A 27,921-nucleotide genomic window follows, 5' to 3' on the forward strand; every position below is an offset into this window, starting at 1 on the left:
TTTTCCATCGACAAAATTTATTTCCAGTGTTTCAGGAGTCTGCGCACCCCCCCTAACAATCAGAGGAACACGGCATCGGTACAACGTTTCCTCACGCAGAACCTCTGTCCTCAGAGGAGTACCAACAGAACCCACACGGGCCTCACGGGGCCACACGGGGCCTCACGGGGCCACACAATACTGCACTTTCGTCTTTCAATCCGAGGGAACTGAAAAGTAAAGCAGCTAAAACATGGCATTCGTATATTTACATTTAAGTTACTTATTTTTTTTACAAGAAACATTTAAAATTCAAGTTCTGTTAAAATCAAAAAATGAAAAACAAAAGAAGAGAAGTATAAAACATGTTAAGACCGGAGTGGAATGCCTTAGGAATGGAAGCTCGGCATTTCGTTTGTAACCTCTAGAATGACTAAGACAATAAAAACGTCATTCACAGTAACATCTTCGTGTATCTCAACAAAGACAATATGGCACCCTTAACAATTCATTGAGAGGCACTTCCTATTGTGAAAAACATGATTTTCTGATTTGAATCCCCCCCGTCTTCTTTTCCTTCCTCTTGCGTCAGATGTGTGAAGCACGAGCACTTAAACCACGGCACAACCTCTGGAGGGATGTTGTTCGCTGCTCTTTGACCGCATCACTGGGATGAATAAGAACCTTTTTTTTCTGTTAATTGCATAAATCCAGTGTCTCCTTCGTCCCCGTTGTACCTTTGGAAAGGCCCCTCGCTCGTCGACTCCAGCTCAGCGGAAACGCAAGCGTCTAAAGCTCTCAGTCAGCGTCACAGCAAGCACGTCTGTACATTCTTCATTTGGTTACAGAGAGACTCGCCGACTTTAAACTAACTTTCTCTACACAAAAATAGTTCTTTGTTTTTTTACTACTTCCTATTCCTTCTAAGTCAGTTCATCCTTAAAGCCACTTCGCTAAACTTTGAAACAATCACGACTCAAAGTGTCACTCGCGCTCACTTCACAGGCTCATTGTTTGATGAGCGGCAGGTCCTCTGAATCTTCAGCACAGCAGGGATTCTGATCGGGGGGGGGGGGGGGGGGGGGGGGGGGCAGTGAGGGGGGGCACTCCTGCTGCGCCAAGTCATTTGTCATTAAAAAAAAGGAGAAATTAAAAAGGTATAAACACCATCTAGTTTCATGCCTTATAACATGAGCAAGCTCAACGAACCCTGTGTGCAGTACAACACACACACAAGTCACAGACCCACACAAGTCACACACACACTCCATACGGTTTTGTACGACATGCTCATTTGCTGACAGACATTAAACTGACAGACTCCCGGATACGACGAGGCAGAAAAAACACACTCAAGACTCCCAAGTACACACAGAACACACACACACACACACACACACACACACACACACACACACACACACACACACACACACGCGCGGCCGACGCCCCTCACAGGCACTGGTAGAAGCGCGAATTGACCACCTGGGAGTTAGTGAGCTTATGAGGGTGAGCGGTGGCCGAAAGGCTCAGATTTTTACCCTGGGGGGCGTCTCCGCTCAACACATCCGCCGAACGGCGGCGGAGTTCGGAGGAGGACGAGGCCCCGAGGCCGTGGCCGTGCGCGCCGCACTGCGCCCCCTGCTGTTCGGAGGGCTCCAGGCTCACCTCGGGGTTGCTGGTGCGGTGGCGCTCGCGGACGATCCAGTCCCGGATGGAGAAGTCCTGGGAGCTGCACTTGGGCTTCAGCTGGTCCACGGCCGACAGCTCCGAGCGGGAGGCCGAGCCGATGTGCTGCGACCAGTCCCCCAGGACCGACAGCTCGGCAAAGTCCCTCTGGCCGCCCATGGTGTGCCGGCGCCGGATGTTCTTCTTCTTGCCGCGGCCCTCCGGGGACCGGCTCCTCTGGCTGCCCACGCCGAACATGTCGTCCACGGAGGTCCGCAGGCGCACCTTCAGCCGGTCGGTGATCTTGAGCTTCCACGCGGGCTCCGCCTTGTCCAGTTCGCCGCGAGACGAGGAGCCGAGGCTGCCCGTGGAGACGCCCGCGGCGCAGCCCGACGCCCGCGACAGCCGCTTGGGATCCTTGTCGCACCAAGCCGCTGCGTCCAGGGACGACTCGCTGGCGGTTTTCTGCTGTGCCGCCTTCTTCCTGGAGAGGGTGTCGCCCTCGATGAGTCTGTAGGTGGGCAGCGGTCGAGGAGCCGCCGGCTCCGCTTTCCTCGCGGTGAACACGGACAGGTCGCTCTCGCTGTCCGTCTCCATGGGACGCCCCTCGCTGACCAGCTCGCTCCGCTCGTCGTCGGCGTCGTCGTCTCCGCCCCGGCTCTCCGCCACCGACTGCACTTCGGGACTGAGGGTGCCGAGTTCGGCTCCGGTCAGGAACGTCATGGAGGAGGTGGTGGAGTAGTCGGAGGTGATGGAGCAGACCTCCGCTCCCGGCCCGCCGGGGCAGGCTTCCGGAGCCGCCGCTGCCGCTGCCGCCGCCGCCGCCTTTTCCCGCCTCGCTTCCGGCACCGACGCCTGGGAGCTGGTGCTGTTCATGGTGCCGAGGTCGGACACCGTGTCGTCGTAGGCGGACGGCGGGTCCGACGGAGAGTACTGGTGCGCCATCGGCAGGCGGTAGCCGAGGTCCGGGGAGCGGGCGGGCGAGGCGTCGGGGGAGCCCCGCCCAGGGGGGGAGGAGAGCTGCTCTGGGGGCCGGCAGGGGGACGGCTGCGATATCATGCTGCAGGAGAGAGACTCTTTCCTCTTGGGTTTGTCGGGCAGCTTCTCCGAGCCGAGCCGGTGCTTGACTTTCTCGGCGGTTTTGTCCGTGTGCCCCTCGCTCCGGGTCCGGTGGTCCGGGGACCACGCGGGCCGCGGCTGGCTCTCCTCGGCGAGCTCCTTCTTGGGGAAGACGGCGTCCAGGTCGTCGTCCGAGCTGCTCGGGTGAGCTTTGTCTTTGGGCTTCTTACGTTTGCGGCTGGCGAAGAAGGAGGAGCGCAGCATCTCTTTGCTACACTGATCCTTCCCTGATCCCCACAAGCCCTGCTGATGAAAGAACCAGGACTCATCAAAAACAAGGCGCGGGAATATCACAAATGAAAAGGAAAAGAGAGTGACGGCTTGAATCAAATAAGAGGAAGACATTACCTTTGATTTGGAGGAGTCACTACATGCTGAATCTGTATCAAAGAGAAGAGAGAATTAGAGAAAAGTCTGCCGACCCCCTGACCCGCTAAAAACAGTCAACAAGATAAAGGAAGACAAAGGGTTGAATGTTGGCTTAGGGAGGACGCCATGGACACGATGAGGACAGTGACAGCAGCTGGATGAAAGCAGACAGGTTTTTCAGCTCAGAGAGACGGGAGGACGGGTGACCAGTGGAGGAAAGCAGCGGAAGAGGCCTGAGATGAAGGGTGAGGGCGGAGAGTGGAGACCCAGCGGAAAGAACCAAGACACGAAAAGCAGCTCATGCTCGTGTGTCGATGGAGCGGCGGCACATCACGGACAAAACGCCAGCCACGGAGCGGCGCACGGAGCCGCCGACCAGCTGTGGGCATTCTTTCCCCAACCCGAGACACACCACAGACTGGGGGAGGGGGGTGGGGGGGAGTCGCCTCTGACTTAAGGGGGCCTGAGCGGAGCTGATCAGTGGGTGTATGTCGTGGTCGCTAAAGAGAAAGGCGCTCTCGCTCCGAGCTGGACTACCTCCCGCGGCGCCCTCTGAACGGGGTCGACAACAAACAAAAAGGCAAATCAAACAGAGTTCACAAAACTTTGTCTCCCTTTGCCAAAACGAGGAAAACAAACTGCTAACGAGGGTTAGCACCACTGCTGCTATCCCCCCTTTTCAGACGGAGAGGGTGGGTCCAAAGCGTGTGCGTCATCGCTGTGGGGGGGTCGTGCTGGTGATTAATGGAGGTGCTATGCATTCTGATTCAGCAGTGGGAGATGAGCGCGTATGAGGCAATATTCGTCTGCGGTGGCACGGAGACAAAGATTTTGAAATAAGTACATCGAAAAGGAAAAACACAAAAACTACTGGAAGCTATAACCACATGTGCATGCTCGGAGACCCGTCCACTGCTAATGCCTGCGTGTGTGCCTCTGCGTCAACAGGTCCCTGCTTCTTCATGTGCCGTATGTGTGGGTTTGCTTTGCGTGTAAACACGTGTGTGCAGGGGAACATCCAGCTCAGTCCCGCCGCTGCGACCCCGCCCGCAGACATCATGACACAGTGATGCCACATGGCCGGGAGGGGGCCGGAGGTTGACCGTACCATGCTACTTGTCCTTGCGGTCAGCTTTAGAGACAACAAGAGACAGCAGAAGGACTTTCAGACAAAGCACAGCAGCATCGCTCTGTATCCCCTCAATTTAGGGTATTGGTTTAAATATGAGACGTGCACACCACAGGAAAAATGACAAACATCGACTTCTCTTTCTTTCTTTTTTATCTCTTTTCCTCCTTTCGCCCCCATTTTTAATAGAGCTGCGGGTTTCTGCAGACTAGGCAGCTACACTGGGCACAACACTCGTCCTTCTTCCTACAGTCCCAGCTGTCCATCACTGACATAACAGAGTCCATCAGTGACATCATCGAGTGATAGACGCCGCCCACTTGGCCTGTGTCAAGATTGGGTAATGTGTGAGTGCTGGACAGGAATAAGGGAGAAAAACAACACACTGCACACAGAAGGGCAAAGGTCAGAAGGGTTAAAACTTGCTGCTTCTTTTGGTTCGTTAGATTTTATTGGGGAAAGAACATGCCAGGATTATGTGAGAGACGAGGAGGAGGGGAAGAAAAGAACCGAAAGAAAAGGAGTCGTCGTCTCAACACGGGTAAAGCACAGGGAGAAAAAAACAAAAGAAAAATAAAAAAAGACGTGGAAATAAAGAGTAAAGCAAAGGAAATGAACAAAAATAAAACTTGGGAGGACGGTTTTATCTCTTTGGGCAAAAAAGGAAAACTGCAAAACCAAACAATAAAAAAACTATATAACTTATATTAAAAAAAAACATGTATTTTTTTATTTTAATTACTGAAACAAATAAACAAATCCAACTTGTACAACTTATTTTTTACTCAAAGCATTGGAAATTATGGACAACAGGCATGATGTTCATTATCTAAAAAACTGATATACACATCTTAACATTTCATCTTGGAATGGATTTAATGCACACATATCTTAAACTCTGATCTACTGAAATAATAATAATGGAATATCGTGTTGCAGCCATGCTAACCTATGTTTACTGTGGTCACTGCTGCTCCTAAGGGATAACTCTCTCGGACTTACCTGAGACTTCGCCCGGTGAAGCTGTGGTCCGCCCGATGTTGGAGAGCAGGTGGTCGATATTGGGCACAGGCTGAGAATGCACCGTGCTTTCCTGCTCAGCCGTGGTCTGCGGGGAACGACCCGGTTTGAAGAAGAGCAGAAGAGGAAGCAGCGCAGATAAGTGAGTCGGAAGAAAGACAATAATAATAATAATAACAACCACAAAAAAAGATATAAGTTGCATTTCCTCCAAAGCCGCTGGATTCATTGATGGAAAAGGTGAGTTAATTGAAATAACCGTGTGCCGGTCTGCACCAACATCGTCGTTTGAGCCATTTGTCATGTCAAAACAAATACATTGGGGCAACTTTAAATGCCCACATATACAAAATAAATACCACAAACGTCTCGGATAAACCGATAACAAACCAGCATAAAATAAAAAAAGAATGGCCACGTACGATGGGGTCTTCATCACCGTCGTCAGTGAAGAACCAGTCGTGTTGCTGGATGAGGTTCTCAACTATCTTGCACTGATCCGGCATGTGATTGACCATGTTGGTCATGTTGTCCTCAGAGGTTCTGACCAGCGTTGGACCGAACACAATCGCCAGGTTGCGAGGCTCCATCTGAACGGAGAGAGGTTGGAACACATCAGGTGGAGTGAGATAATCCTCAAAGGCATGCTGGGTTTACCGTGGATTTGAGGGGGTTACCTAATGACATTACCACTGATCCCATTTACTGTCGTACCTTGTTCTTTTCACAGTTGTCAGAAACCTTCTTGAGGTGAGCACAGAGGAATTTCAGAGTTTCAAAGTGATAATCGGGTAATTCTTCAATCTGCAAGAATGGACAAAAAAAAAAGGGTCAGAGTTTTGGGATTAGTTGTACGCTCACTTTAATGATATATTTAAGTGAACGCTCCTCACTCACCAGCCTCTTGAGCTCCTTTAATCTCTCCACTGAGTCTTCTGTTCTGCTGGCTTCAATAAAATCACCGTACTTTTCTGTGAATAAAGCAGGAAAACCTTTCCTTAGAATTGAGTTGCACAAATAACCCAACGTATCCTCCGGTTATCGTTTGTAATTCGTGGTCGCGACTCCTTAATTTCAGCCCCATCACAAGAATCTCACCATTTGTAAACAGCGGGTCTGGAAGTTTCCGGAAAAAGGACTTGAGTAAACTGCTGATGACATTCAGGTCCCGCCATTTCTGCAGAGAAGTGAAAGGCAGAGAGCGTTTTACCGCCACGGCTCAAGGATGAAGGTGAAGTAGGCCCAGTGCACCGAGCCGCCCGGCTGTCCGTCACTCACGTCTTCCTCGACGTCGATGTCAGTCATGCCTTTGCTGTTGAGCTCCTCCTGCATGCTGGAGATGGCGGCGTTGTTCCCGGGCACGCGGTAGATGCCCGTGTACTCCAGGCCTCTCTCCTCCACCACCTTGCAGCACACCTCCACGATCAGAGGAACAAACTGCACACGGCGCAAAAAGAAACATTAACATCGTCTTGATATTTAACTGAATCGGCACGGATGAGGAGAGATGGGGAATCACCCGGTTGGTTTGTGCGGGCGGGCAGTCGTCGAGCCGCACGCCGAACGTGACCCCAGCTGGAGTCTTTTTTTCAAAGGGCTTCCTCATGATCCCTGCGATGCCGATTTTCCAAGCAGCTCTGTCCCGTGGCGGGCTGGAGTCATCTGACGGGGGAAACACAAACGCATGCATAATGAATTAGACCATCTGCGTTGAAGACCGGCCCTTTAAGCGCACTCAATGGAGCTGGTGTCGATACCTCTCAGCGCCCTCCTATCCTCTCCCGCTTTGGGTGAATGAGGGCTGTGGCTCTTGCCTTCTGTTTTACCTCCCAGGAAGGCTTGCTTGATGCTCAGGGACTGACGGGAACTTTTGGGGGAGGGCTCAGACCGGCTGCTGGGCGTACTGATCAAGACAAATGGCAAAAATACACAGAAATTAACATTCAGATGGCATTTAATTTAAAATGGGTGGAGTACTACGGTTGAGCCCCAGGGGGCAATGTGAAGTCCTGAATACCTCATCATGTTGTATTCCTTGATCTTTCGACTGATCAGGTCCTGACTTGTTACAGCAGCATTCTGTAATAACAACATTAACACATTAAGGACAATAGAGGCAAAACTAGAGAAAAGTATGTTCATCTTACTTTGTATACGAGTGAAATATTGTTTAGCACTTAATCCAAAACAGTATCTTCCACAGTGGGCATTCTGGCTAACTACGTGAGACACAGCCGGAAGAGTTATAGACCGGTTTAATAACAGTGGTTAACATAGTCAATGCTGATAATTAGGGCAAAATTACTGGTAAGTCGAGTATATAATATGTACACTTTGTTCTCCCTTTATTCCCCCCAAAACATTTCCCAACTCTCCCTCATCCCGTGCAGCCAAGTTCCGCCCTGATGGACGACGATGTCACTGAATACGAGCGATGCTAAAAACACACCTCCTCATCTGGGTTACTGTTTTCCTGAATGACTCTGATCCAAGAGAGCATGTCCTCCCTCCCCTCTGCCTGGAACAGATACTCGCAGTCCGAGGTGGTGAGACGCAGCACATTCTTGCGCCTCGTGTCGCTGTAGGAGATGTCAATCAAACAGGCCGTGATGCAGATCCGCAGCGGCTCCTCGTCGGACGGCGTCGAAGCTTGAGACACGGCATCCTTCCGGTCTTTGTAGAGGGTCAGAGCGTGACCTTGCAGGACAGCATACATCGGTTTCCACGACCTCATTCCTCCACCGACGCGCTGCAGAGAGGGGAGGCGAGAGACGTGTAAGAGGCATCAAAACATTAGTGATATGTAGATGGTCGTTAAATGAAGGGATACCTTGTTTTTATCTGTACTAAGTTGCCTTAAATTGAGCAACCCTTCTTTGGAAGAATTGGCAAAGATATCAGCTGAAGACTCCCTTCGAGATCCAGAATCACCAGAAGATTTATGTCCATCCAGAGTCTGCAAATGCGAATAAATGACAGTTTTATTTCTGACATTGTTAACAAAGAGTCGAGTGTGACATCAGGAAAGAGAGAAACTGTATCTCTGGAGGGACACGAAGATCTGAATATAGTGAGGAAGTCAGTCGGGGTAAATTGTTAAAGCATCAATACTAGTCTGAAAATAACCACCAAAAACGAGTTAGTCAATAATAGTATTTTACTTCCTCAGCTAACTGTGCATAACAGAACTGGATACCACTTAACTTGCGGTTTTGGTTCTCTTTTTAGTGCAGTCTTACAGGAATACAAAGACAGAAACAAATCCAGAACCACATAAAAAAGCTCCTCACCTTCCTCAGGCTCTTGGTCATATTCTTACTGGAAGATCTCCTAAACAAGAACAACAAAGAGGTGCAGATTTCAGGTCAGAGGTCAGCAAGGAGGGATTTATGAGGCGCTGTAGAAGGAGTTGACCAGATCCTAGTAGGCGCTCACCTCCTTCCCTCGTCCTGGTAGTTATCCAGACCCTCGTCGTAGGATTTGGAGCGCTCCGTTTTGCTGGCCGCATCAGACTCCAGCAAAGCACTTCTCAGGGAGTCTGTACAGCAGCAATATTGTATTTGTCACGTACAACCCAGGTTGTGTCACGTTCACAACAACACGTTTTGCCTTGACCGACGCGCCCGTCTCCTAACCCCACCCAGGGCCGCTCACCTTGGTCGTGTGACAGCTGACGACGAATGGTAGGGCACGGTGATCCTGGGCTGGATGGGCCTGTAGCCATGGATGGGGCTACAGAGATCACCGCTGAGGGGGGAATAGGAGCGGCCTCCCTGTCGACACTTGGGCTGATTGGCTCATCTGTGACAATTTAAAAAAAAAAGAAGCACTGTCAGCCCAAAAGGAAATACAGCTTTTGTCACATGTACACCAGATGTATTTCTGTTCTTTTTCCCCATGTTGTGTTCCTAAAGGGGATACTGCAGGATTGGAGACTATTTATGTTGCATATGAAAGCTTTTCTTGTTAGCGATCGTCTGTTGGATTCAGGAAACATTTAAAACACTCTTCCTGTGACTCTCACGGCTTCCACGCCACAGCTGAGAGTCGGAACAGATCATCTTCTGACACGTTTCTTGAGGGAAAAGGAAGATTTTAACACTCTGCTACTACCGCCCACTCACTTCATGACTGAAACAACTCAGTGTGCAAAGCTGCGCTCTGCAGCCGACGGCCTTTTGGAGCTAAATTTAAAAGCAACTGTCCTAGTTGCAGCCTGTACCCAACTTTGAAACGGGGCAAAGGAAGAACCATGTCAAACCCACCCCAACTAGGTCTGTTAGGCTACCATCACATTTCTACTATTTTTGAGGCACAAATTCAGCAAAAGGAAGCGAACTCAAGTTTCTTCACTAGCAACACCCAAGGGATCGGGCCCCGGGCCGAAGGTGTCCATCAACAACATCCCAAAGTCTTCCTCCGACCGAGACCGGCTGAACAAAATGGTGGATTCAGCAATCGGTCCAAATTACCCCACATGACCGAGGCGCGGAGCAGCGGCCTTTCAAACAGGCCATTGACGGAGGCCGAGCGGCTTACACAGTATGGGCACTGTTCTCCTGGGTCCCAGAACGGTGGTGTTGCAGCATCATCATCACTGTCACTGCCCGCTTTGTCTGGACCTGCACCTGGCCGCCCGACGTTACACCCAGCGCTGAAGGCACCTCACGGAGAGCTCCGTACTGCGGGGTTCTTATCATTCGCAATTCCTCCAGCAAACCTACTATCGGATTGCGTTTTAGAGATATTGCAGCACTGACCACTTTTATGGATTTGGAACCAAATGAGAGATTTCCTTCTTCACTGCACTGCTTCTAACTCAGAAAGTAGCTCGTCACTGCCTGTGACCTAGTTCATCCCTACAGTACATTATGTTACCGTGATGTACTTCCAAAAAGGGAAAAATAGTTCAGCTATGAAAGACAGGTTCCACAAACAAAAGATGTGCTGACTTCAGCTGACTTTTGATTCTTCTGGCTATCGGGTGAGATCACTTCTCTGAAGAACCAGCCTATTCAAACATAAGTTACACTAAATGATGTGTTATCAAGGAAGCACAGACATACAAAGATGTATAATAAGTATAATATCTGAGGCGCTAGATGGGTCGAGTCAAACGGACCATATAGATCTAAAATATCTAATTATTTATACATTTTCAATCGGACATGATATGTTGAGAAGGCCCTCCCCTAAAGCGAGAAGAAATTAACTGTATATTCTCCCCAAAGAAAACCGCTAAATCGTATAAAGTTATTGCTGCAAAAATGACCAACATTTCTCTAAAACAGAACTGAGATCCTGGCAGTGAAATTCTGTTTCCAAAAGCTGACAAAGCAGCAAAAAGAAAAACACTGTAATAACCTCTTAAAGGGTAGGGGGTTTAGAAAATTGATTCCATCAACAGGAGATGCATTATGGGAGCGCTGAACCATAATGCATCCCATCCTCAAGAGAGGAAACAATATATTAAAGGGAGAAATTCAATATTTTCCAAAAGGCTTGAGCCATCTTTCACTCTTTCACATGATACCGCAGAGCCTTAGTGAATGCCACAAAACATGATAATAATGTCTTCGCGGGAGGATTCATTGATTTGTGAACATCTTCCCAGCACCGTGTCCACAAACCAATCAGAATCAGATTAACAATGAAACGAGAGCCGTCTTTAGGTCTCCTCGGTCAGTTGTCCATCCATCTACTGAAACCTACCATCTATGGTGGAAGCCCTTTTAAAAAGCGGCATTATCCGCACTGCCGGTCTGCCTCACGTTACGACTGCCTGCTGCCGTTGCCACGGCAACCCTGGGCGGCAAGGCCCACAGCTGATTGTCTTACCGATGAACGGAATGGAGTCCAGAGACTCGTCCAGGTTGCTGGAGCAGGAGGTGTGACATTGTTCCTCGAGGCGGCGCATGCGGATCTCTCGACGAGCATCGTTGGGAAGCCAGCACGCCGCCACGTCTGCTGTGGAATCCGGTCCGTCGTCGTTCACAGCGAGGATGTAGGAGTGCTGACGCAGGGGGCTGGGGTTCTTTCCAGGGGGCTGCTTCTCCCTTAGGACCACGCCGCTCTCCGTGGGGCTTCGCCCGTTAACCTGACTCTGGGTACCTGGATGGGGGGGTTTGAGGATGCTGGGCCTCTGGGGCACGTGTTTCGGGGTGGAGCATGAAGGAGACCGGTGTCCGGCCAGTGCTGCGTCTCTACCCGGCTCTCCAGCCTGGATCCTGCTCTGGCCTTGTTGGATAGCGTGGGCGCCTCGTTTCCCTTTGACGGAGACTCTTTGGTCGGTGAGAGAACGTTCCGCACTTGTGCTTTTTACGTAATGCGAGTGCCTGTCCAAGAGCATGGGTGAGGAGCGGCTCTGAAGAGAATCCGGTCCTTTAGCGTAAAGGGAAGCGCCGGGTGCCCCCCTCATGCTACCGCTGAACGCAGCAGAAGGTCTGTGCAGTACAGCGTGTCTGGGGACCGACTGTCTGCTGGACCTCGTACCTTGGTCCGCCCTGCCGTACCCTGCTCTCCTCTCGTTGGGCCGGGCCAGCTCTGCGGGATCGACGTAGTCCGTGGAGTGGGCCCGCGCCTTGTGCGTCAAGCCGTCCTGCGACACGCTCCGAGGGGGCCAGTTCCTGCTTTGGCCCATTCTCTCTGCACCGCTCATTCGGTCCTGCGAAGCACTGCGTGGGGCAATGTGAAAGTGGGGTGGAGGTCCTTGACACGACCGTTCGTGGGAGATGCTCCTCCTTCGTAACCCCTTTGGGCCACAGTCTCCCCGGGGAATGTGGTAACCAGTGGCAAAGGCGGCCTGACTGGACGCTCGCAAGTTGTCAAGTCTCTCCTGGATAGTCCGACTGCCGTGGGAATGGATGCCTTTGTTGTCAATGTACTCCCTGTACGTCTGGTAAGTGCGCCAATCAATGTTTTGATTGTTGCCCGGGTAGTGAGGTGGCATGCCACCATATTGGACCATTGCGGGATAGACGTCAGCCTTTCGGGGCAGAGGATACTGGGCCAGTGACCCGGGCCTGCCTCTGACAAACACGGGGTCCATGAAATCCATCCTATGCGTTGGACCCATGCGCCCGATTTGGCCGGAGTCAGGTAGAACCACCATGGTCCGCACACCGTCGCCGCGCATGCACGCCGCGGTCTGGCTCTTTGGATATGGTTGAGGAGGAGGGGATGGGGGCACTGAGATCTCCTTGCGGTACCCATGGTCAGGGGGTGCTGTTGGCCCACGGCAGACCTGCCCTGCCGCGTCCGTCGCCTGGGCCATGCCCGTAGGCTTACAGTCTACTCGGGGGTAGCATTTTGGGGGCGGCTCGGGAATGTGACAGGCGTTTCCACTGTAGCTGCTGCGGCAACGGAGGTAGGCATCCTGGGAGTAGGCCTGGGGACAGAGCGACAAAGCAGTGTTACAATACATGCAATACACGCTGCACTGGCCAGTGTGTGTAATATTCAACAGCGTGCTACGAGACACACGCAGGGGAGTCAAGCGTGATGTTACAATTGCAACTGGATGCACGAGTGTGGGTAGTGCACGTTGCAGAGTGAGCGGAGGAGGCGTTGGCAGTTCAGGGGTGTCAGTGGTCTTCATCTGCTCGTTATTTCAGTTCCCATGGCAATGTGCATCGCTGCAGATGATTGAAGACTATATAAGCCAACGTAGAGAATAGTTCTCTCCAGAAACAATATTTTCTTTAACAGTATAGTACAGTGTTTCTCGTGTATTCTTGCGGTAGAAATCTACTAGATAACTGCATACAACAAAACTAGATATCATTGTGAGATTTTCAGCAACGGTTGCATAACAATCTATACAGGTACCACAAGGGAATCATGTAGCTAAAAACACATTTGAACAAAATGACATAGACGAAGTTAACCAGCATCTTATTTTCCCACCTCAGACTGAAGGAATAGCACCTCAGAAAGACAGGTCGCCCGTCCCTCAGAAAAAGTGCTATATTTAGCCTGCCCGTTTATCATCCGATGTTTGGTAGCCTACACGATGTCACTGAGAGTGCTACTGAAAACCCACAGAAGCTTTCTGAGGGTTTTCTTAGTTCCACTACATTTACCTGCTGCTCGCAACATAATGCCCGGACAGCAAGTCAAAGACGTGTTAAAAGGTATGAGGACTTTGCTCCTGCTACCTGGTGTCGAATTACACTCTTACATAAAGCTCTGTTTGTGCCACGGCAATCACGGCCAAGCTCTGTCCCTCCCTTTTCAAGCATGTGTGACAGAGTTCAGGGGTCACTGGCCTTTATCACACTAACGACATCTGGCAAGCGCGGCGAAAAAGGGGCGAGGCTTCGCCGAGATGCCAGCTGGATGCCAACTCCAGCACTCAATCTAACAGGTACTGCAGGCACAGTGCATCAGCCATTCCTTCTGTCCACACACTCCAGTCACCACACAGATGACCGTTAGCCGCGACGGCCGAGTGGCAATGACGTAAAACCCGAGGAGCACGTCCCGTGATGGCAACGGTGACACGCGTGACATTAATGTGAAACGAGACAACAAGCACTTCGTGTCAACATGAAATTGGGTTCCCGCTCCTCCGCTTGCTTACCAGATCAGTCGTTTCCGGAGAGAAAGGCTGCCGTTACAGCATGTGGAAGCGAGAGAGGCGAGAAAATCAGGGGAGGTGGGGTGGAAGAGAAGAAGATGCCCGGTGGAGCGAAAATGCACACATTATAAAAAAAAACACAGCCACAGCCGTGACTGTGCCTGACATGCTAAAAATACACAACAGCTGCAGCAGCCACACAGAAGCAGAGACGTAGCAGAGGGGAGGGGGGGGGGGGGGTTGCCACGCTACCACCCGCCTGTGGCACTCGGTCCTGGTTGAGGTGGCAGCACCAAGAGCTCGCCTCTCATGATGCTGTCAAGTCTCCATGGTTCTATCCACCTTCAGCCAGAATATTACGCTAACTAACAAGGTGCCTCCGCTCTATGTCTCTCTCCCTCCTTCTCTCCCTCCCTCCCTCCCTCCCGCCCTCTGCTATTGCTCACATGACAGAAGCAGCAGCTGCTGATTATACATTCAGCTGTGGTGGAACCGCTCCCCTCTCCCACTCCTTCCTCCGTTTCCCTTGGAATCAACCTGTTCTAACCACAGGAGAGTCGGCTCATTTTATCTGCTGGTTCTATCTCACCATTCACGCTGTTCCCCCTTTTTTTTCTTCTAATCCCCTGCTCAGTATTTCCTCCGATTTCCCAGCATTCAGTTCCCTCCTTTTTTCCCCTGCTCCCTGAGTGTACAGCCTCTCCGTCTCTTTGCTAAGCAACTACTGGCCGTCTGCAAGCAGCGCGAGTGCTTACCGCCTCCTACAGCGTAGTGTCATTGGGAGAGCATCACCGCTGATCCGCTTGTTCTCACGGACAGCCCTCATCCGCTCGCCCGCCCACATTAATAGTTACTGTCGTGTGTGGCTGCTGGCCATCGATGATGCAATGTCGAGGCCATTGGTTTTACAACCCACGTATAAAAGGTACGGAGGCTAAAAAAAAAAAAAAAAAAACGGCAGGCGAGAGGGAGTGTTACCAATTATTTGTCTTTTTTTGCTGAATATCAATTGACTGGATGTCGTGTTGCATGTTTTAGGGACTGCTTGCACATTTTTAGCAGGATGTGGTGCTTAAGAGAGACGGCTGGTTGTACAAATACATATTGATATTGTAAATCTCGATGCCCTTCTTCTACATGATCAATAAACATTTTCTTAACGAGTTACACATGAGAATTGAATATGGACGTTAAGTAGCAACAAGGGAATATTTCCGGTTAAGCGAACAGCTACGCTCCAACATCATATAACTCAGACAGGCTGTCCGATAAAAACGAGCCCTTGGGAGGAGATTCCTAAGCATCCTTAATGTTGTGTGCTTTCGATATAGAGCAGATAAGTGCACCTTCGCCTGCATGCGAATGGTCGGAACGCGTATTGGCTGTGAACCGCTGCCGGCGGGGTTCATTAAAAGTTAATAGGAACATCAAAAGAGCACAAGGTGTGCCGGCCTCTCTATGCACTGGAACCGTTTGGTGGGGGGGACTGTGAACCACATTTGAAGTTAAGAAGCATTTGTTAGTACAAAGAAAGACAAACGCAATGTAACGTCCAATTAGATTAAAGATGAGTTTTTAAAAAGGCAGTTTTGTAGCAGCCTCCTTTGGACGCGCGTTTCACGTAGACCTCAGTTGGAAGACAATATTCAACTAAATGCACTCTTACCTTTGTGCGGTCCTTTAGAAAGGTGGAGCTGTGTGCATTACTCCTTGATATGTCTGTACATGAATGTTAAATGATGCTTGCTCGACCAATCCAATTAGGCCATTTTTGACGGTAATGTCGGCAGCGGTTTGAGGACAGATTACGGAGAGGCCGCTCTGGCCTGATTAGGAAGCCTAGATAGAGAAGTCTGATGGGATATGCAGGCTTGCAGCATCTCATGACTACTGTCCTAACGTGAACTCTGGGAAATAGAGCAGCTACGGGAAAAACAACCCTTTTCAAACAGAGCTTTTTTTCTTTTCAAAGAAAAGTGTGGTGAACGCCAATAAGGAACAGGCATTGTGAACCTACCAGCTGCAGGATGTCCTCGTCTTTTGGCATCACACAAAGTTCTAGAAAGTCACCACTGTTGGAGGACGAAAAGAGATTTACAAAAAGGGAAATACACAGACTGACGAAGTATCTTCAATACAACTATACGAATATTAAACCTCACCTGTCTTGGATCAAAGATATGACCTCACAATAGGCTTTCCCAATGATGCTCGCTCCATTAACCTTCACTATTCGATCACCTAACGGGTGATTAAAAAAAAACAGTAATTACATCACTAACAGAAAGAGGGGTTTTTAATTTCATTTTCATCATCATTATTCACCCAATGGACTTCACATACAAACTAATGCATAAAGTAACTAGTGTATCTACTGGATAAAGAGGCAGAACAAGCAGTATTCATACTCTCAGGTCACCACTAAAAACTGTACTGCTTCCATCTTTTGCGTACAGTGTAATTACTTGGTGTTGTTCTCTGTATGACATCGGTTACAGGATTGTTCCTGGGTCCGTGTGGTGTCCCGACTTCACCAAGGGCTCTCTAGCAGGTATCGGCGTATGAAGGAGACTGATCGCTTGATGACTGGATTTACCTGTGCAAAGGCCGGCTCCGTGACCGGGGCCCCCTTCTTTGACTTGCTTCACAAAGATGGTGTCCATTGGTTCGAGCCTATTCCATTGCCTCCCTGATGGAAAGAAGCCGGGCCAGGATGTATTACACAACCTCATCATATATAATGCAAACAGTCAATCAGAACAGTAATAAAACACAATAAAAAATAACTTTCCTGCATTATTACAAATTAAACTTAATATTCGGGTGAAAGACGCAATATACCAAAAGCCAAACTTACAAAATTTACTAATGAGTGCCAGACTGAGCATGACATGGTTTCATGACGTTAAGGTGAGAAGAGAGAACTATGGTTGTGTAAGAGGACAAGTGAGGTTTGTCACGAGATCTGAAGAGTGTCAGATGTTTGCCCATATTACATATGATTAGTAATTGATTCAGAGAAGAAGAAAAAAAAAAAAAAAAAAAAAAAAAAAACTTAAAAAGGGGACACTGTGTGTGATGGATACAAGGAGCAGGAGAGGAAGCCTGTTTGCTCATGCTGCTCCTGCCTCCTAGCAGCTGCTGGCTGCAGACAAATAAATGAAGGAAAGAAAAGGCGGCGAGGGGGTGAGAGTGAGAGAGAGAGAGTGAAAGAAGGTAGAGTGACAGTGTGCTCAGCTGCACGACTCTCACGCTTCCCTTATAGGCTGAGAGACGGCCAGCCAGCGAGTGAAGCCTTCAGTACTAGTTAACATTCTGCTAGTGAGTCGCACACTAAGGGAATGGAACAACAACATGGGAACACGCAGCACAGCTTTTCAAAAATGTAGCAAAACTCCAGATTTGAATAGTAAAAAAAAAAGTTTAAACTCTTAATGCCATTTGAAACTAACATGTGTGAGAAGAAAGAAATTAAAAATACATTTGCGCCTGTGAGTGACAGACACAACATCACTCACTGGTTGATGAAGCAATAATATTACAATCCATAAACCTCACAGATACACTTGCCTCCATCCTTTCCCTCTCCCACACGCGAGATTACTCATACAGTAGTCATACGGCATCCTGGGAAGTCGCTTTACGTAACCCTGCAACAGGAGCCCCGGATCACAAGAGCAGCCGGTCCGGCTCCCTCTGGTGGAGGGATTTAGAACCGCATCAGCGCCGCTGATCATAAACCCACACACGAGCCCAAGGCCAGAGGAAGAAACTCCCGGTCACATGATTTATGAAGAACCAAACATTTGGTCATTCGTACGGTGCATTCTTTATCTTGTGTTTACTTCATCAACTTAATGTGCAGCAACTGTAAAAAAAAGGATGCTTATTTTGAACCTAGGCTAAATGAGTCGGGCGAGATTCATCACTGATTTGGGCTGACTGAACAGAAATGACTTAAATATTTACCGTATCTAGAGAGATATCATATAGAAACCCACTAATGCTGTTGGCACCTCACATTTTGCGTGACAGCACCACGTTTTTGGGGAAGTACTTTGTATAACTGAGGGGAAAATACAACCTTGGTGTGTTTGATGCAGATGCAAAACGTTGCAAGTCTTCCTTAAGAACTTGTCCAGGCAAAAGAATAATGTAATATAATATTAATGAAATGTAATATTAAAAGGGGGGTGGGGGGTAGAGGGAGTGAGGTGCCCCAGGGTCCTGCAGTAGGCTTGTGTATATGCTCATTAACATCGCAGACTATAAACAGAAACATTTTCAAGAGTGAGCTGCGAGTGAAAAAGCATGAATCAGAAAACACTCAAAGCCGTCATCGAATCAGCTCGTGGTTTCAAAACAGGAGCGACAGCCAACACGCAGGATAAATGACAGCTGCCATTGTGATAAAAGACAACTTTCCTCAATGAGAAGCAGCGATGGGTTGACAAGAGAACATTGGATCACACATGCAGCCAAACTTGACCCCGGGTCTGTGACAAAGGAGCTTTGTCTCCAGACGCAGGAGCCTCTCGCACAACGACTCACACAACAACTGTGGAGGAGCGCCGGCGACACTCAGAACTTTTGATGCAATATTTATTGTCATAAATCAATGTTTTGCAGCATATTGCCCCATCCTGAATGAAACTGCATGTGAATGATCCGTTGTGTCGAAAGGCGATCCACACAATGACATCATTCATCTCTCCAGCAGGGCAATGGGCAACGCTAGAGGTCTGAGCCCCCCCCGTCCCCCTCCCTTTGTTGACGGTTGGTTGTAAAATATAGATTAGTATTTTTGCGGATAAATTTGTTGTATGGACTGAATATTAAAGACACATTTATGAATAAATAAGACTCGTGTGGGACAAGCCAGCGGCTCTCTCCTCCCTGCTGTTGATTTCTGCCGTTTCTTTGACGTGGTTGTGAGACAGGCTGGCTGGCCCAAGTCTGGACTGAACCCCCCCCCCCCCCATCTGGCTTGCTGCCCACGAGCCCCTGCGTCCATCATTAAGGGACTGCCAGGGTTCCTTAATGTTCTCCGGTGTACTCAGTAAAAAGCAACAAAGCTGCAGACAAGCAGCTCTTCTAGAGCGTTTCAGTGTTTGGACCAAAGATCAAAGCCTGCGTGTGCTCTCCAGCCCGTCGACCGTCGCTGCACAAATCACAAGGTTGGCGACAGAAACGGTTCAAACTTGAGACGCTGTGGTGCCACTTTATCGCCGATGCTGCACACGGACTGTTATTTAGAGCAGACATTGAAGATAAACGCCTTGTTGTGGCTTTTTAAAAGGCCGGTCGGGGACGTGCCGGAGAACCGTGTGCAGACCTCCTGATTCACTGAGGGCAGACATCCTGTGTCAGGATTTTAATTGCATTGGATTAAATAAAAATAAATACCGCTAAACACATTCGAGCATGTGCCGGTGAGGCTGTGCGGATGGGCGTGTGCGTTCTACGGGGTGAACCCGTGTTGTATCAGCAACACTGATGACACGGTACGTCTTTTAGTTATTTTGACGGTCGGAGGAATTGTTTGGCGGACTGGTGTTGAGTAATCCACCACGAACGCATCTTTTGGTTTACCACATTACATTACTAACTGGGTTCTTTGTCGTTTTTATGTGTGAAAATTTGATTTGCGTTATCCCAATAATCCTACAAATTGTGTACCTGAGGGGAATACGGGGTTTCCCCGTGTCTAACAAAAACAAAGATTACCTGTGCGTACAACATGTTCAGAAGACGTACGGCGGTGCTTTCCTTCACAATCCCTCAACTATTTCCGCAGACGTCGATTTACGCTAACGAATGAAATCCAGACATTAATCCAACTCCTGGCGGTAAACAAATGGCCGCAGACTCGACGCGGAGCCGAGCCGCCAACGAGCCCCGGGGAGATCACCTGCCAGTCACACGGTTAAGTTAAAGATGTGAACGAAACACATCGCAGACCCTGCTGACTGGAGACGTTCTGCTCAAATCACATCACCAGGATGTTCCCATCGCAGACAAATACATTTAGACAATGAGTCCTGACAGAAATTGCTTGGGCCAATGTTTTTTTTTGTTGCCAAAATCCACAAAGCGTCCCAGAAGGTGGCAGTCATTTAAGTTGCACACTGAATTGACAGCAGTTGGTTTAACTAGATCCACAATAACGAGAGGAAAGACAATTAAAGACACAAACAATTGAGGCCGACTCTTTCTGACCGGCTTTTTTATGACGAGGGAAAAGAGCAGCAAGAACCAGGCGGTGAAACAATACGGAGAGGTGGGTCGGTGCCGGACAGAAACAGGTGGTGTAGACCAAACCTTTCATGCTCTCACAAAGAGCAGCGACGCACAGCAGCCACATTGTTCCCGATTCATAAGAAGCGGAGAAAAAGAAAAAAGGAGGGCGAAAGCGTGCGTGGACATGGAGTCATTAAGAGTTGATACGCTGACTCAGCAATGCTGAAGAGGAACAGGTGAGTTTTGGTGCTTACCTCTGAGGCCATGATCTTCCTCCTGTGAGAAAAACAAAAACATGGAAACACTTCAGTGACTTTGTTGTTCCCGCTCACAGGGTTTGGAAACGTTATGACCAGCGAACAACCCTCATGGTGCATGAAGCTCCGGGAACGCGATCCTTACATTGCCCGGGAAGCAGTGCGCGGTCGACTCGGGCGGGTACACGATGAAGTGCCGCAGCGTGAAGCCGAAGCCTTGGGAGGTCCGCCGCAAGCGCACCGTTTTAGGTCGCGGCCAAGAGAACGGCTCCTCTTCTGTGGGGGGGTGCGCGGCGGCGGAATCAGCCATGATTCTCCAGTCTGGGGATTCATTCTGCACGTGGAGAAAAGAGGGCAAAGGGAACTCAAATCAGACGGTCTGGGTTTTTTTTTTGTGCTATGAAATCCTGAAATTAAACAGCGTCAGTGCCAATGTTGCTGAAAAAAGGCCCCGTGACCGTCGCCATGGTGACATTTAACAAACAGGTACGAGTTAGACCGAGTTTAGAGAACAGCAGCGTTTTTTTGAAGCACGACACGCTGAGTCGACAATAAAGTCGTGGCCCCCCGTTCACCCAGCTGGAGAGCAGAGCGTGTCAGGCTCCGGGCCCCCGTGTTGTTTACCTTTGTCATGTGTGCAGCAGCCCCCCCCCCCCATCATCATATTCCTCTACAATAAGAACAAATAGGTCTTTCTTCTAATTCCACAGTCTTGTATTTCCGAACTGAAAGTATTTTTCCCGCCTCCTGTCTCAAACATAACACCCCCCCCCCACACACACACACACACACACACACACACACACACTTTTCCCCACAATGTGAGGAATTTGATGAGCTTGCATTACACTATCTCGGCCCAGGCAGATATGTTGAGCAACGAATCCGCAGGGCAACCTGTCTGCTTGTGATTAATGAAGATACAAAGCAAGTGAAAAAGGAATCTGATAAACTGACCTGTCTGTTTATAGTGCATGATTAACCAGAGAGAGAAACAGAAATCAGAAGCCCTCCCGCTTGGTATCCAGCAGGTACTAGTGGATGGACCAAACCACAGAAGACAGAACAACTTATTACAACTTATTATCTCCTGCTCAATTGCTCTGAGCGCGTCACGGGATCGACATCCGGGCCTCACGCTCAACGTCTCGTCCGAGCGCCCCGAGGCGTCCCGCAGCGCGCTGCACTGCTTCACGCGCTCAGCAACATGGTTTACCTCTATTTTCAACCGGATATTTCTGGGGGAGGCCCGACTGCTCGGATATGAGCGGATTTATAGTGGCACCCACGAGTGTTTCAACACATTGCGAGGGCGGGAAAAAAAGTGCAAACTGGAGAGAGTTGGGACTCGTAGGGCCGCTGGCGAGGGAAACAGGGCCGCAGGTGCAGCAGACACACGTTTTGTTTCGTTCAAACCCGCCAAACGGGTTTCGCTTCGCGCGAGCAAGCTTCGACGGCTCTGTGATGCGGGGACTTCCATGTGCCGGTCTGCGTTGGTACACACTGCGGGGCCTTCACGCCACCAGGAAACATCCAAATCCACAGCCGGAGAAGCACTCGTGGTCATGTGACGAACTGGATGTTTGAAATGCCTCCCCTCCCCCCCCCCTCTCTCTCTCTCTCTCTCTGGTGCCGGCCGAGCCCAGTCGACTGGATCGGACTTGGCAGCGAGTGCACCGGGCGACTTCCAACCCTGTGATCTTTGGATACGGAGGACAGACGGGGGCGTGGGCCTCCTCGCCAGCGCATGCCACGCATAGCTGCTGTTGCCACTCGCATAGTTAATGCTGTTGTGACATTCCAGGTCAATACATTCCAGACCCACATTTAGACTTTACCCCTTTATCCGACATCAAACAAAAACCCTAATAATGAGGAGGGAGATCAGACCACGACGTAAACCTGAGCGACCCGATTAAACGCCACAGGAGTCAATAGGGAATTAAGTTATGAGATCACATTAAAAAAAAACTTTAAAAGAAATAGGGTGGGGGGGGTTGCAAAGAAAAAAAAAGCCCATGAAAGACAAAACACACGCATCAAAAAAGCTGCTCCCTCCTGCCCACCTACGAATGCCTCTCACCCATTTCTGAATGACAGCATGCGAGGCTGATGTTTGCACTGGGTGAGGCCGCTGGGTGAGAGTTTTCAGCAGGCGTTTGGTCTTCTGTCAGATAATCCCGGGATTCAAGCAGCGGCCACGTCTGCGTCTCCGGGCTTCAAAGCGCATTGTGTGGATGCGGCTTAAAAAAAAAAAAAGAATTCACACGCACACAGACTACATTATGCACACCTGACTTACTTGTCACCACAAAACTGCTAATCAGCCAATCACATGGCTGCAGCTTTAGGCGAGAGAGAGAGAAGTCGAACCGAGCATCTGAATGTGGATGAAAGGGGACTTGAGTGACCGTTGAGCGTGGCGCGTTCGTCGGGACGCGTGGGACCTTGAAGAAGCTCCGGCAGCAGAAGACCACATCTGGAGCCACTCGGGTCAGCTAACAACAGGGAAACGGAGGCTAAAACTGGACAATAGAAGAGTCCTTGTCTGAGGAGTCTCGATTTCAACGGCAATAGCGCACGGATGCCATCCACGCACGGCCACAGACCATTCTGAGACGTTTCCTTACATTTGTTCCACAGTGCAGCAAGTCAGACACATCGTCGTCCTTTCCGAATCAAAGCTTTTCGCAGAGCTCTCAGTCTTTATCTGTGTTACATGATATAAAGCGGCGGTGAACCGCTCTGCGAGACGCCTTCTCCTTTCACACAATAGTAAGCGGTTTATACCGGCGCATGTCAGAGTGCGAGTGGTTATTTTCGGAGATTGTGGAGCAGCTACATCAGTGGTTCCTCTACCAGAGATTAAAGGGCAGGCGAACCAACGCTGTACACGCGCAGCTGTTCACACACCGCCAATGTACTTATCTACAGGAAAGGTACACTCAAAAAAGGACTGGACTCTCTACACTGTTCATTTGAACAAATATTACAAGACCACACCGCGTGGGCCGTAAAAAAAAAAAAACACGCACCTAAAAGCGTTAAACAAGCGACACGTGACATCGACTCTAAATACGGCAGAAAAAGCCAAAGCCTTGAAATGCAAAGAAACATAGTTCTCTGTCGGCTGCTAAATTCCACACCGCATCCCGTCCAAACCGAGCACGTCACTGTGAAAAGCCTGAGATAATAACACGGGGGGGCCGTCCGGCCTGCGTAATGCCAGACGGGCTTCGGGGAATCGTTACTCACGTGGACACGTGGTGTGTGTTTTGTGCATGCCAGTGCCCGGCTACCATACGGACACGGAAGAGAAACGATGCGACGATTAAAGCGCCCTCCCATCAGACTCACAGACGCACACACACACACGCACGCACACACGCACACACGCACACACGCACACCATCAGTGTGGAAGTTCTTTGGCGCGAGTGAAGACGACACAAAGCTCCCAATTATTCTCTGCTCAGAGTCCAAAAAAAGGCCGCGGAGAAAAGCACCCATGAAGAACCTTTGGAACAATTAACTTAATTAGACACTTATTATGTTGTAACATGCACACTGCCCAGTGTGGCCTGCTGACAGCGGGCTGGGAGGGGGGGACGAGTCCTGCTCGGAACCGAGCTGAGGCCTTAACTCAGAGCGAGGTTGTGTTCACATCGTGAGGTCAGGCTCGGTGAAGGCAAATTATTATTATAACGCTATCATCAGAGCTATTCAGTAATGTTACATCAAAAATACAATGAGTTTGAATTGTGTGTCTTTTTGCAAATCCAACAGTTTGCAGATTATCAGCTAAGTGGGGGGGGGGAAAGAGTTTTCTGTCAACCGTTAGTCATTTCGGCGAGAAACCTGAATAAACATTAGCCGTTTCCAAAGGCAACAAAAGGTATTCGACGCGGTTTGTCAACGCCAAAGCGGTTGAAATGATCTTTGGGGCAGTGGCGAACACACCAGCCCGAGGCCTCGTAAACAGAAAAAGAGATTCCAAACCGCATCGTAATTTCTATTGGCCTCAACAAATGTGTGACTGGAGGAACTTATATTTGCTCCTTTTTATCTACTGTGTGCTATCCAATCCGTGATTCAACACTCCACCACTACCGCTTTAAAGCGGATTAAAATGAAGTGCAAACACCTTTTTTGGATGAGCATTTAGGATTCGAGTAGAATTGTGAAAACGTCACTGGCTTTTTAAATCGAAGATCGCATGGTGGTTTTTACTGCACCGAAACTGTGGAGAAGAAAAAAAAAAACCTAATCACGTAGTTTCTCCCCTGGGACATCACGGATAATAAGACACCAGGAAGTAACAGGCTTCTTCTACCCAATTGAAGGTCAATTTTGCCTTCCGGTTGCCATCAGTTAGCCATGCGATGCCTGCACGGAGGCTTCTGTCAAAGGCATCCAGCCTAAACGAGATTAAACACCGAGGCCAAGATTGAGGGGACGGGTTGGGCGGTGGGGGGTCTGCTTGTCAATATCCTCCTACGGTGCTATATATGGATCACGCTTCATCATCCGTTTCACTCCGCTCTCCTTTCTGTCGTTCTAATGGAGCACAGCGACCTGAAGTGCAGAGGTACTATGAAGCATGGAAACAAAACAAAAAAAAACATCCAGACGTTAAAGGGGATCAAATTGATCCTGCGATATAGTTTGATTGCCTGTTATTTTGGTTCAGCTGCAGTGTTTGGAATACTGGGCCGATTACAGGGAGGAAACACTCCAGTGTGGCGGAAAAAAAGTCTAATCTCCAAAAGCAAAGAAGAAAATCTTGACCGATAACAGATTTACTGGAAGTGACTACTTACACAAGCATTATTGTAGGAAGAGCACTCGAAAAAGTCTGAAACGGTCTCACTTCTACTCCAATTTCCAGGTTGTTTAGTTCTGTGCTACACATCAGAGAACAAAACCCTCTTCTTCATCTTCTGAACAATCTTCCTTGAGTTGATTTTTGCAAGGTCATTTAAGAAAGGTGATTAATAGCATCCACTTCAGGAAATCCTGATGTCATTAAATGCAGTGTCGTCATTTCCAGAGAATCCCAGGACCAGAGACTCGGGGGGGTTTCCGGCTCAAAATTAGCACATGAATTGGTTTGCGTGGAAGCCGCTGAAAGAAAGACTCAAAAAAAAAGACTCAAAAAAATGTTTCCTTACAGAATAAAAGAAAAAAGAAAAATTTCAGATAATATGAAATAATATATTTTTTAAAAATCAATGCATCAAAGTAATTGTATTGTACAGAGTAACCCGTTAAAACTGTACACATGACAATACACATCTTGAATGTTGAATCAAAATTGTTATCTGCCATTAAATTCATTCATTAACACTTTTTGAAGTCAAGAAATGTGTATTCAGATAATTTTTTAGCCGAGAGTGAAACCGGCCGGGATGCAACACAAGCTGCCTCTGCACGGAGTACGAGAACAGTATATATATATATTTATTTTTTAAATGAGTTAAAAATAAAACCAACTGAGATGCATCTATTATCTTAATTGATTTAATACCGGTGTGGCTACTGAGGCATCATTTGCTCCATCCAATCGTCAAAAGATCAAATTCAATACCTCCAGGTGACAACATGAGGAGCCTCCCTCATTTAAAGACGACTCACACAGAATCCGGGAGTAAAGCGCTGAATATCAGATTAAAGGCAACGGATGAAATGAAACTACAGATTGTGTAAATAGCTGCCGGCCCATCTCAAAGCGCGCGGGTTGCTACTGGGTTCAGCGTGAGGGTCTTGGTGGAGGCAGCAGGCTCCCAGAGGAGCAGATGGTGCACTGTCTGGTATCACATGGGGGTCACAGCTTAAAAAAAAACCTCAACGACAATCTTGTGTCTTCTGCTCCGAGGCCATTGTCTCCTCCCACTCGCTCCGGTGACGACTTTCATTATTAAAAAAAAACCCTGATTCAAATGATGACGGCTATGCGGTTATCGAAAAGAACCAAAATATTGATGCACTGCTGAGGCAAAGAGTTCAGCAGTAGATGTCATGAGCTCAAACAGCTGGGCCAAAGTTTTAAACACAGCACTCCCCCGACCGGCACACCAACACCAAATGGAGAGAGGGGGGGAAACTAGCGAGCACCATTTGAATGTAATTCATCACTGTGTTTAAAAGGCCTGAGGTCGGAGTTGTGGTCGCGGTTTACCTCACAGAAGGAAGATCTCGCTTGCTGCCTCTCATCATCCTCGGAAGGATGAACCCGACGCGATGCCATCATTCAACTTCACTTAAAATCCACTTATCCGTGAAAAGACATCTCCAAAAAGTTTGGCTCCAGTGGGAAGAAAGGAAACATGTCCAATTCACTCCTCCATCCAAGCTCGATTTGTTAGTCCATCTATGGGTGAGAGAAGGGGGAGAAATGTTATCGCCGCATTAACATATCACACATGTTCGGGTATTTAGCATCTGACATCCTAACTATTTGCTACCTGATGTCTGCGACTTCCACGAGGCTCCACGCGGAGACTCAGAACACGCAACAGCACATCATGAGCACAAAGTGAACACTGCTGTTACTACAGAACTAATGCCAGATGTTACACCTGAACGACACACACACACACACACACAGGTAAATAAAAGCACATCAACAACCATCCGGGCTCGAGGCACAACGACGCGGGTCGCCCGCACCAGCTCGCGAGTATGGCCCGCAACAAGTGGATCGGGGACGGGGGAGTCGCGGCGGGGGGGGGGCTTACGGTCCGGGGCTTTAACGCAGGAGACGCGACACGTTGTCCCCACGGTTTGCGACACACGCGCGCGGGAGCAGCTGTAACGGCCGCGGGCCGAGAGGTGGTTTTATATGAGCGGCTCTCGCTTTGAGAGCGACGGTCAAGCGAGTCGCGTCGAGCTGTTGTTCTCGAGCGACCGAACAAAAAGTAGCTTCTCCTTCACCTTCTCCGACTTGTTTTTATTTAAAAAACTACCCAAAATGACGACGTAGTACGCGGTGGACACTGTCTGCGTTTGAGTTACGCTTTTTGAAGCGTGCGCGATGTTTAAAACGAACCAGGCGAACCGAGCGAGACAACAGGCGGCGCGAGCTGCCGTTAGCATCGATGCTAACGGCTGGAGTTTAAACAAAGTTACCTGTGTGGTTGAGAATGGTCATTGCAGACGGGGAACCGCGGCGGGAGACGGGCAAACAATGGAGGAGACGGAGTAAGATCATTCCGCGGGGGGTGCAGGATAGCCAGGCATTGTCATGATTTAATAGTTTTCTGTACAAAAAAGTCTTCCCGGTGATTATTCCAAACCTACTGCGGGGAGGCGCATGGTGCAGTTTCGTGGCTGATTTTTTTTTTTTACAGCTTCCCCGGAGTCCACCTTCGGTCAACAGGACGCGCTCAGCCAATCACAAGCGGCGTTGTGTTTGAGCGGACCAATCGGGTGCGAGCTTACAAAAAGCAAGCGGCGTTCGTAAAAGAAAAAAAAAGGGAGGACAAAAAAAGTAGAAGCCGCTTCAGCGAGTCGGGAGCAGACGGGGAACCGCCTGCGCGGGTCCCAGAAACACGGCCGCGCTCT

The 27,921-nt window shown here is 49.2% G+C and overlaps 1 protein-coding gene across 6 annotated transcripts; it reads right to left on the minus strand.

Moving 5' to 3' along the window:
* Nucleotides 1–27,735, minus strand: arhgap21b (Rho GTPase activating protein 21b). Of its 6 annotated transcripts, none has more exons than XM_078098611.1 (24): nt 27,487–27,735; nt 26,537–26,728; nt 20,505–20,693; nt 20,357–20,378; nt 16,459–16,551; nt 16,025–16,103; nt 15,880–15,934; nt 11,123–12,671; nt 8,939–9,085; nt 8,720–8,822; nt 8,575–8,614; nt 8,115–8,240; nt 7,734–8,033; nt 7,302–7,363; nt 7,111–7,187; nt 6,804–6,946; nt 6,563–6,721; nt 6,383–6,461; nt 6,182–6,255; nt 5,999–6,088; nt 5,707–5,874; nt 5,267–5,372; nt 3,115–3,146; nt 1–3,012 (listed from the first exon to the last, which is right to left on the minus strand). In XM_078098611.1, the coding sequence occupies exons 2-24, from the start codon at nt 26,606–26,608 to the stop codon at nt 1,432–1,434; spliced, it is 5,346 nt and encodes a 1,781-aa protein (XP_077954737.1). In that variant the 5' UTR covers nt 26,609–26,728; nt 27,487–27,735; the 3' UTR covers nt 1–1,431. The 6 variants fall into 6 exon arrangements, with proteins under 6 accessions (XP_077954737.1, XP_040026478.2, XP_040026476.2 ...); XM_040170544.2 differs by having other exon boundaries at nt 1–3,009; nt 7,042–7,187; XM_040170542.2 differs by having other exon boundaries at nt 7,042–7,187.
* Between the last annotated feature and the right edge of the window lie 186 nt (nt 27,736–27,921).

Source organism: Gasterosteus aculeatus, chromosome 3 (assembly GCF_964276395.1).
Source record: "Gasterosteus aculeatus chromosome 3, fGasAcu3.hap1.1, whole genome shotgun sequence".
Taxonomy (NCBI): Eukaryota; Metazoa; Chordata; class Actinopteri; order Perciformes; family Gasterosteidae; genus Gasterosteus; species Gasterosteus aculeatus.